Genomic DNA, 9,867 nt, shown 5'->3' on the forward strand with positions numbered 1-9,867 from the left:
TTTGCTTCTCCTTGAGTGTAAAAGACAGTGAATCGTGCTTCCTGGGGCTTTCTGCCCCGTTTTACCCTTCCCTACCCTGAAAATCTCTACAGGCAATAAAATCAGGATATTCCAGTCCCCAGTCATTCTCCTCAACACTTTTTTATCTGTTATGCACACAAATCATATCTTGATTTGGTGGGCGATCGCCACCATGGCCGCCAAATGGGCAGCGGGCTAGAACTTCTGGAGAAGGGGCCCATGGAGTTGGGGGGCCTGGGTCCCCACCCTTGCTCCGCACCCCCCAAGGGAGGGGGTCCTCAAACCACCTGATTCTGAGTCTATGTCTCCACTGTAAAAGAGCATAAAACCTGCTTCTCAGGGTTGCACTGAGAATTACAGGTAACATTCTCTCACATGCTTGATTCCCAGCACACCGCAGAACTCAATGAACGTCAGTTTCATTTCCTTTAATAATTCTGTCACCACATTTCTTAAAACCTAAGATCGTTTCAAGGCATGGAAGTGCTCCTCTGTTCTACATAAATGACACAGACGCGTGGCGGGCGTGGGAGCAGAACTCCCAAGGCCTTCAATGAGACTGAGCATGTTCATGGTTGTAAAGGTAACTTTTCAGAACAACCCAGAAAACAAAGCAGGGAAGTTGCCAACAGCACATGACCTCCACGCCCTCCCTCCTCTTCAGGGTGTCAACATTTCAAAATTCCAAAGAACAGAAATAGAGCACCGGTAGGGAGGCAGGCGCAGCGTAACAAAACAGTAGTTGAGTACAAGAACGTTCTACAGCGTTTTCCAACTAACGATCCACGGAACGGATCTGAACCTCACAGCAAGCCTGGCCCATCAGCCCCATTTCACAGAGGGTAAGACGGAGGCTCAGGGAGGCTCAATCAGAGAACCACTAAAGAGGTGGGACGAGAACTAGAGCCAGAGCCAGAACGGCTCTTTCGTGCACATCTCAGCGCAAAGCCTGGGTCAGGGTGGTGGACACTTCCAGGGGAAAGGAGCAGAGCAGGGGCTCTCGCTTCCTGTGCAGGGTCCTGGGGGGACTTCGCTGGCTCTGGATTTGCACCTCCTAACATTTAGAGGGATAACAGCACGAACACACGCGGTATTTGCCCAGCCCTCCACAGCCAGCTGCTTCTGCTTCAGAAGGCATGGCACGTGCTAAGGCTCTCCCCATCTCACAACACCACAGCAAAACAAACCCTGCCGGATGCAGCCAGACATTCGAGAGAAAGAAAAAGTGCAGTATTGATCACAGTTAAAGAAAACTGAGCTATCAGACACCAGCTGCATGACTGGCAGGGACACTGACGACTTCCTGCTTTTCTGTGATGATGCAAAGTGACTAATTGTAACGACAAGACAAACTTTCCCAACTCGCACAAGTACCTTAATATGCTACTAATCTAAGTGGGGGGCTGTAGAGCTCCTGAGAGCAAGGCTCCACTTTCAGTCACCACTCAAAAGGGCGGGCAGGACCCAGGCTTGCGCATCACTCCTTCCCCGGGCCAGCCACACACGAGCCACCAGACGTTCAGTTACTGTCTCAACTAGCTCTTCTCAGAACCCAGCGAAGCAGTTTCACTATCCTCTTTTTAGAAATCAGGTGACGAGGCAGACGAGTCAAAGGCAGAAATCAAGAAGTGTGCTCGGCTCGCTGCTGCCCAATCACCACGCTACGCTCCTCCTGCTTCTGGAAGCTTCTAAGAGGATCTGACCGGGGCCAGTGCTTGGCTCGGGCCTGAAGGACTCGTGGGCCCAGGGCCGAGACCCCAGCTCAGAGTCTGGGGTTTGCCTGGCATTCCAGCAGCCAGTGACCATCCCCCTACCCAAGCCCAAGAGCTTCTTGAGGGCTGGGATGCCAAACCTCTTCAAAACTGTCCACGCCAGCACCCAACAATGAGCTCTACCCAGGATGAGCAAGCACAGAGGATCTGTTTGCCCTAAGACTCACCGCGATCCTTCTGTCAGCTTAGGTTTCATGCACTGAGTTTTCTTTCTCATCAACATTCAACAATTTGATTATAATCTGGCGTGGTGCGGGTCTATTTGGGTTTATCTGGTTTGGAGTTCGATGAGGATCTTGGATGTCTATATACATGCTCTCGATAAATTTGGGAGGTTTTCAGCTGTTACTTCTTTGACTTTTCTCTCTGCCCCTTTCTCTCTCCTCCTTCTGGGACCCCCACAATGTGCATACTGGCCTGCCTGATGATGTCCCAGAGGGTCACCGTTCTTCATTCTCCTCTCTGCTGTTCAGGGTGAGTGATTTCAATCGGCTTTTCCTTAAGTTCTCGTGAATTCTGTCAACTCCAATCTGCTGCTGAACCTCTCTGGGGAATTTTTTTTTTTTAACTTTTTATTTTGAAATAAATTCAACCTTACAGGACAGTTGCAAAAATAATACAAAACCCATACATGGAACTCCAGCCTACCCCAACCCCCTCTCCACCGATACTCTCCAGGGAATTTTTAATCTCAATTCCTGTGGGCTTCGGTTCTCTTTGGTTTCTCTTCATAATTTCCACCTCTCCACTGACAGTCTCTATGTGTTTATCTGTAATTTTCTTGATTTCCTCTAGTTCTTCGCCCATGTCTTCCTTCTGCTCTTTGAGCATATTTAGGGCCATGTTTTGAAAGTCTTTGGGTATCTTTGTCCAGTGTATGGATGGATGACTAGAAAAATGGGGACAAAAAATAAATAAAAAACAGGGTGGGAAAGGGGGATGGAATGTTTTGGGTGCTCTTTTCTACTTTTATTTATTTATTTATTTAGGAGTAAGAAAAATGCTCATAAGTATATTCTGGTGATGAATGCACAACTATATGATGGTCCTGTGAACAGCTGATTGTACACTGTGGATGACTGTAGGTATGTGAATATATCTCAACAAAACCGTATTAAAAATAAAGAAAGAAAGTAACAAAGTGTTTGGGTATGTCCCAGTTCTTGTCCCCCTCACTGGTGTTTTCTAATGCTTTAATCTTCTCCTTGGCTGGGCCACGGCTTCCTGTTTCTTCGCGAGTTTTGTCACCTCTTGTTGAAACCTGGACATGCGGAGATGTTACGTGTTACACTGGCATTTAGACTCACGCGTGTTCCTTGGGTTGGGTTGGCCAGCTGTGTGCTGAGTTTTCTTCCTGTGGGGTATGCAGGTTTGGAGCAACTTCCAAATGCCACTTCAGCCGGGGCTCAGACGCTACTCAACCTCCCAGTCCCACCTTCTCCCCCACCCGTGACAGAGGCACTGTCCCCGCTGGGGAGGCCGGGGAGCCCCACCGCAGGCGCTGGCTCTGACATCAGCGGCTGCTCTGGCTGCGGCTGTGCCTGCCGGGCAAGCCCTTCACCCCTCTGCCGAACTAGGCTCGGGGGAAGGTGCAAGAAAACCTGACAAGCTGATGAAATGGAGAAAATTATCAACCCCGACCCAGAACTGTTCAAACACAGCACAACCAAAACCCCGGCAAACCCCGATCCTGAAGTGAACCCTCCTATTCTCCACGCTGTCCCTCCCTAAAAACCCCAAACTGCCACCCAAAAGCCAGGAGCAGGCCCTGGGTGCAAGGAGAACTGGGCAGGGGGCTTGGCCGTGGCGCTAGCCAGTAGCCAGCGAAGGTGCCCTCCAAGCCCCCAGACTCCTGGGCTGTATCGGAGGCCCCCGGAGTCTGCTCCCTCAGGCTCCAGGCAGCTCTGGAGTTCTAAAGAGACTGTGGAGAGAGCCAGGAGGAGGACGTGGACAGCCGCCAGAAGCATTTCCCAGCTTTCTGTTCCAGGCTAAATGAGACACAGAAACAGCACTATCTCTGGGACTGCAACTACGTATTCGAGAGTTGCCTTCAAACCCCGCGACCCTCACCCCTTCCCGAGCTGAGAAACGTGGGTGCCGTGTGCTCTTTTTAGGATTGATAAATGTATTAACCGTTAACCCTCACATGCGGATGATGTAGGTGAGGCCCAGGGGTTAAGGAACTTGCCCAGATCCCACAGCTAAGAAGTGGGGACCAGTTCAGATTCAAACCCCAGAACCTGACCTCTCAACCCCAGCTCTATTCTCCCCCCAGATGGCTGTGCTCCTGAAGGAATGAGCCGAGAGGAAGCGGCTGTGGGCAGCGCACACAGGGAGAACACCCCTGAGTGGGTGGCCTGCCTCTCCTCCTTTTCCGGGGTGCCACAGCTGAGCGTACAGCTGACCCCACAACCCACCAGCGCTGCCCTCCGCACTGCCCCACCTTGGCGAGACAGTGCTTTCGGCAGCTGCCCTTGCTGGGGTCAGGTGCGCTGGATACGCCAAAGCAGTTGGGTAAAACCAGGCCAGTTCCCCAGCGCTTCTGGAAAGCACCTCAGGGGCCGGCCGGAGGAAAACTCGAGGAGGGGCCAGCTCAAGGGCAGAAGCCACCAGCCCCACTGCGGGGTAGGCACACGGTCTCCAATGCTCCTCAGGGCCTCGAGACCAAGGAGGCCGCTCCTGACAGCCACTGCCCACAGCCAGGGCGGGGGACGAAAGCGACCGGCCTCGCTGGCCACCAGCCCCTCTCCTCTTTAACTGCCCAAACCCTACTCGTTTTTTAGAGGTCCAACCATGTTCTACCTGCACCTCGATGGCAGAAGGCCTTTCCCCGCCCTGGGCTCCAGGACTCCCTCGGCAGACGTCCAGCCTGCAGCGGACAGACGAGGATTTCTTTGTCCAAGTGCATGTCAGTTTTCTCCCTTACCAGGCTCCTCAAGAGCAGAGCCCAGAGCAGATGACCCCCCAGCCAAGTCTTAAAGGACAGGAAGTTACCCAGGTGCCTCAGTGCGTGCTGTGTTTAGGGGATCCCACAGGCAAGAAGGGGAGAGAAGGCTGCAGGGATCAGCCTTGAAAACATGTAGGAACGTGGATTTTTTAAGAGTCCCAGCCTTGTTCTTGACCAGTCTCTGAGGGCAGGGCCTGGACCCGTGCAGTTTTCTAAAGCTCCACACACAAATCCCACAGTTCAGAGTCACGCGGGGCAGAGGAGGGATGGCCTGGCAGGCAGGTGCCCTGGAGACGGCCCGATCTGAGGGCACAGCAGTGTGGATGGGGAAAAGGCAAGCAGAGAAGAGACCAATAGCGGGGTTCAGCAGACTCTGGGAAGGGGCTAGATGTGGGAAGAAGGGTTGAGAGGGGCTCCCCAGGGTTTTCCTTGGGCAACTGATTACACAACTGGAAAAGAAGTGCCACAATGAGGAGGGAGGTGCGGGGCGAGCTTGAAGGTAGATGCCTAAAGGTCTCTGAACCACCACAGGAAATCTTGAGGTGGCTGGTCCGAGAGTCTGGGCTCAGGAGGGATGTCTCTGTGGTTCTCTAAGTTTTAATTCCTAAATGACTGTTATAACAAAGAAAAGAGAAAAATCTCTCGAATGTTGAATGATTCATATTTTTTAAATTGTGGAATATAATATATTTACATAGAAGTGACAATTTTCCAAGTATGATTTAACAAGTAGTTAGCAAATTTCAAAGAATGTCATGGGTTGCGTTCCACAGTTTCAGTTACTTCCTTATTGTGAACTATAACACATACGCAAAAAGGTGATAACTTTCAAAGTATGATTTAACAAGTACTATAGAGCAAATTTCAAATAATGCTTTTTGGTTACAGTTCCACCATTATAATTCTTTCCTTCTAGCTATTCTAACACCCTAGCAACTAAGAATAAGAAAATTATATATTCAATGTTCATAATTATTTGTTAAATTCCATCTTGTCTGTTGCTACCACTTCCTCTAGTTTAATCACCTTCCCGATCTTCAGAGATGTCTAGGCAGTGACCACCCTAAATTGTTCATGTTGAAAAGGGGTGTCGACATTATGGGGAAGGGGACACATCTGGTTGACATTCATCTGGTTGATATTCTTGAAGAGGCTGTTGCCTCTGGGTTTTGGGACTTGGCTGGCATAGGAGCTCTCTGAAGGATTTAAGTTTCTGAAGAACAAATTTAGTGAGTGAAACTTTTATAGTTTTAGAAAGGGACCCTGTTTAATGACATTTTCCAGTAGAATGCTTACTGTCTGTCCGTACTGGAATAATAAAATGCTAACTCAATAGTGTCTTAATTTAGAGAGTTGTAACAAGATCAGAAAGATCCGGTTCTCTGAAACAGGTGTTTTTGTTCTAGTAGATACCTTAAGAAAAGGTCCCAAATGACGCAATAATCGAGTACACTCTTTCCCAGAACCTGTCCCATCCATCGAATAGAAAAATTTACAAAGAATATTATTAAGGGGGCCAAAATAGTCCCAACTTCTGGAATGCATGTACTGGGATTAAAAAAATGCAGTAATTCCCAAATCCAGTGGAATTAGACCATGTACGGTGGCATAACGTCCTTGTCAAGTCCCTCACCTCCTGACACACACAACACACAAAACACACTCATCGTTTTACCCTATTAATTACCCAGCCCCCAAGAATATAAACCTGAACTCAAGGGCAAATTAGTTCACTGCTTAGTTACAAGCCTTCCAAGGAATGATCTGTTATTTAGCGACTCCTCCCACTCACTCACATGCGATTATGGCCCCGGGAGAAAATACACAATATGGAGTCTGAGCAAACTCCCTATCTAAATAGTTATCTAAATAGTTATCGAAGTAGTGTTAAAAGACTGCCGCAAACCTCCATTCCTGATGGCCCCGGTTATACCGTAATAACTAATAAAATGTCCCTCCCCTCTTCAGTCCACGAATTTTCCCCCTGAGAAAAGTGCCTCCTTACCTCTGGGAAGACATTCAATGGGAGGGCCCTGAGGGGAAAGATGTACTACTAAGATGCTAAAAGGAAATGATCAGACTGGAACCCAATTCCCTTAGGTGAAACCTTCAGGCTTCACTTTTGTAGCCATTTCTCCTCCTGACTGATGCAATGGCTACAAAGAGGTTGTAGCCATCAAGGAATGCCGAAATCGCTGCTTCCAAATTCAAATGTATTTAATATTTTATTAACATTGTAATTGCCAAAAATAAAAAACTGCTCTGTAAAAGGTCAATCTTTTTGTCGAGTGCCAAGTTAGAACTTTATCATCCACACTTTGCCTAAAATAACTTTTCAGCTCAATGTATGCAAATCACTCTACTTTTAACAATGTATTTTACGCTCTCGCAGAGGGTCCATTGTTACAAAGAAATCTTCGATTCAAAGCCTCCCGGAAAAGATTTTTTTTTAAGAAATCTAAAGTGCTTTAAGATGTAAATCATTTGTTCACTCAACATCTGTTTGCCTGCTCTGCCTAAGGCAAGGTTCTAGGAACTAAGTTCCAAATTTTGACCATGAAAAATCCCTTTTAAAAAATTTCCACCCCATATATTTGAAAGGCTCTGTTGATCAACCTGCATTAATATTTTTTCTTTCTTTTCCCCCCTAACTAACCAAGATTACACATTGACTCTCAGAGCTGATGTCCAGCATCATTTAGCAGGCCTTCCTGCAATGGAATGAAAGAATTCCCAACCACAACTAAAGAAACTGGTCCCGCTCATCCATGTGGCCCTGGTGACAGTAATGGAGGCAGCGTGACGGGGGCATGGAGCTTGGGATTTGGAGCTCGGGAGTCCTAGCATCTCACTCACCCCACTACTATACTATATTCCACCTCAGGGAAACCTCCAACCTATCTAAGCCTCACAACTATCTCCTTTGCAAAATGAAGATGACAATAAACTAACTTGCACTGTAGAGAAGATCAGAAAGAATTTATGAAAATGACCTAGCATTTACTAAGAACGCGATTCCGGTTCACGTATCCTTTCTGAGCTCCAGTTTTCTGGAAACACAAGTATAATTCAAAAACCACAAAAACTCCTCTCGGAGACCCCTAGGATCGTGGGGACACCAAATTGGGTCAACTAGGCTAGACTATAGGATAGTAAGATGTGTTAGATCAAGAGTATTGCACTTGAGGAACTCAAAACCCATTGGGGAGGACAGCCTGCAACACAAGTCAGCTTGTCACGATGCTCAAATAGAAACATAGAAGTGCTGTGGTCACCCAAAAAAGGAAACACCAGTATTCTGAACAAGAGTGGGGGGAAAGGCCTCAGTTTACCCCAGGACTCTGGAAGAGAGAAGAGGTAAGGGGAGAGCAGCCTATCTCAAGGAGAGTGAACGCAGATGCACTCTCTCTCCCCCCAGCTAACGTGGGGCAAGCAATCAGCTCTCTGTATTCTATTTTCTCATCTACTTCACAGGGAGGATTAAATGTGATCATGCCCATGAAGCCCAGAGTTGCACAGAGTCAAAGCTTGGAAAAACTGTAGCTATTCGATTAGGTGCAAGGGCAGCAGGAAAAACCAAGAGGCAGGAGGTGCAGCCGAACAAACTGCTTTCAGCAGGTATCTTGCATGCCAAGTAAGAAGTTACGATTAAATGCCCGGGACAATAAAACCACTGAGGTATTTATAAAGGCAAGTGAAAGGATTAAACATTTGCTCTAAAAAAGGAACTGTCAAGCCTATGAAGGGAAGTCCAGGAGGCAGCTCAACTGGGAGTGCAAATGAGAGGAGAGTTTATGGAGTCAAGTAATTTCAGTAAGATAGGAAAGCAAGCATGTACTCAAGAAATCTTCCCAGGAGACATAATGGCTGACTGCAATTGGGGAGCAGAGGAGGCAAGTAAATAAACGATAACAGTTTATCTGTAATCTGGGCGACCGGGGACCAGATAGTGTCACTAACCAAGACGAGCAGAGATGAGGTCTGGCTTGTGCTGACTGTTCCTTTGTATCTAGATCCACTCCCAATTTTATCCCTAGCCATCGGAGAACAAAAGGAAAGAAACATTCCCTGGGAGGCAGGGACTCCCAAGTTCAACGTCTACTTCTATCAAGCGATTCTTGGCCCAGGACAAACTCCAGCTCTTCAGCTCCGCTCAGGAAACCGGCTCCTGGGCCTTTTTTTCACTTCCGGCCCGCTGCAGCCAGGCAGCGCTACCCGGGCCGCCGACTCGCAAACATTGAGGAGTCGCTTCCCGCGGACGCCGGCAAATCCAAGGGTGGGGAGGGATAAGCCCATTTAGCATCGGGGTTCCTCTCCAGGGGAGCCAGCTAGCCAAGTGGGATCCCCAATGCTGGGGGGGGGGTGCCAAGTCCCAAGTTATTTTTATGAACTTCGGCGGGTTTGGATTTGATGACGCCCATCAACCCCCCCCCCCCCCCGGAAAATGGTCCTCTGCTTCACCCCATCAGGAAAGCTGAGCGGGATGACTAAGTGGCGCACGGGAAAGGAGACGGGGAACGGGAACCACGCCGCGATCGGGGCCGGCCCCACGCTTTCTCAGCGCGGAGTTGGAACTTGCCCGGCGTGTGATCCTGCAGTCACAGGCGACAGTTTGCTGGCACCCACCAACTAACAGACCCAACTTTCGTCCCCAGCCCGAGGCTCCCGAGCGCTGCGGCCCAGGGCGGAGCGGCCCCGCGGCGCGGGCTCCCCCGTCGGGGTTCCGGGGCTCGGGCCTTCCCTCCCGGCCGGGCACCCCCCCACACTCCAGCGCCGCCTCCGGCCCCGGTCCCGGCCGGGCTCCGGGCTCCCGGCGCAGCGTGGACGCCCCGGGGTCGGGTTCCGCGGCCGCCGGCGACTCCCGGCGCGGCCTGGCGCTCCCGCCCAGGCTGCGGCCTAGGCGGCCCCGTTAGTCCCCTCGGCCGGCGCGCGGCCCGAGGGCGGGGGGCGGGGGGCGGCGGCGGGCGGGAGGCCGGCCGGCCGCGCCCCGAGACGCCCCGGCCCGCCGCGGAGGGCCCGGACCCCCCGCCGCCGCCCCCCGCCCCGCGGCGCCGGAGAATGGCCTTTACCTTCATCAGCCTCCTGCTGGCCGCCATCTTGGATCTGGTGCTGCTGCTGCCCCAGAAT

At 50.3% G+C, this 9,867-nt stretch overlaps 1 protein-coding gene across 1 annotated transcript in view; it reads right to left on the reverse strand.

Annotated features, from left to right (window-relative positions):
- Window positions 1-9,867, reverse strand: part of UBE2L3 (ubiquitin conjugating enzyme E2 L3) — a 46,310-nt gene extending 36,443 nt beyond the window's left edge. The window contains exon 1 of the mRNA XM_037823569.1: window positions 9,810-9,867. Coding sequence (XP_037679497.1) covers window positions 9,810-9,836 — 27 coding nt within the window. The 5' untranslated portion in view covers window positions 9,837-9,867. The remainder of the gene's footprint in view (window positions 1-9,809) is intronic.

The sequence above is a fragment of the Choloepus didactylus genome (assembly GCF_015220235.1).
Source record: "Choloepus didactylus isolate mChoDid1 chromosome 23 unlocalized genomic scaffold, mChoDid1.pri SUPER_23_unloc1, whole genome shotgun sequence".
In the NCBI taxonomy this organism is placed as follows: Eukaryota; Metazoa; Chordata; class Mammalia; order Pilosa; family Megalonychidae; genus Choloepus; species Choloepus didactylus.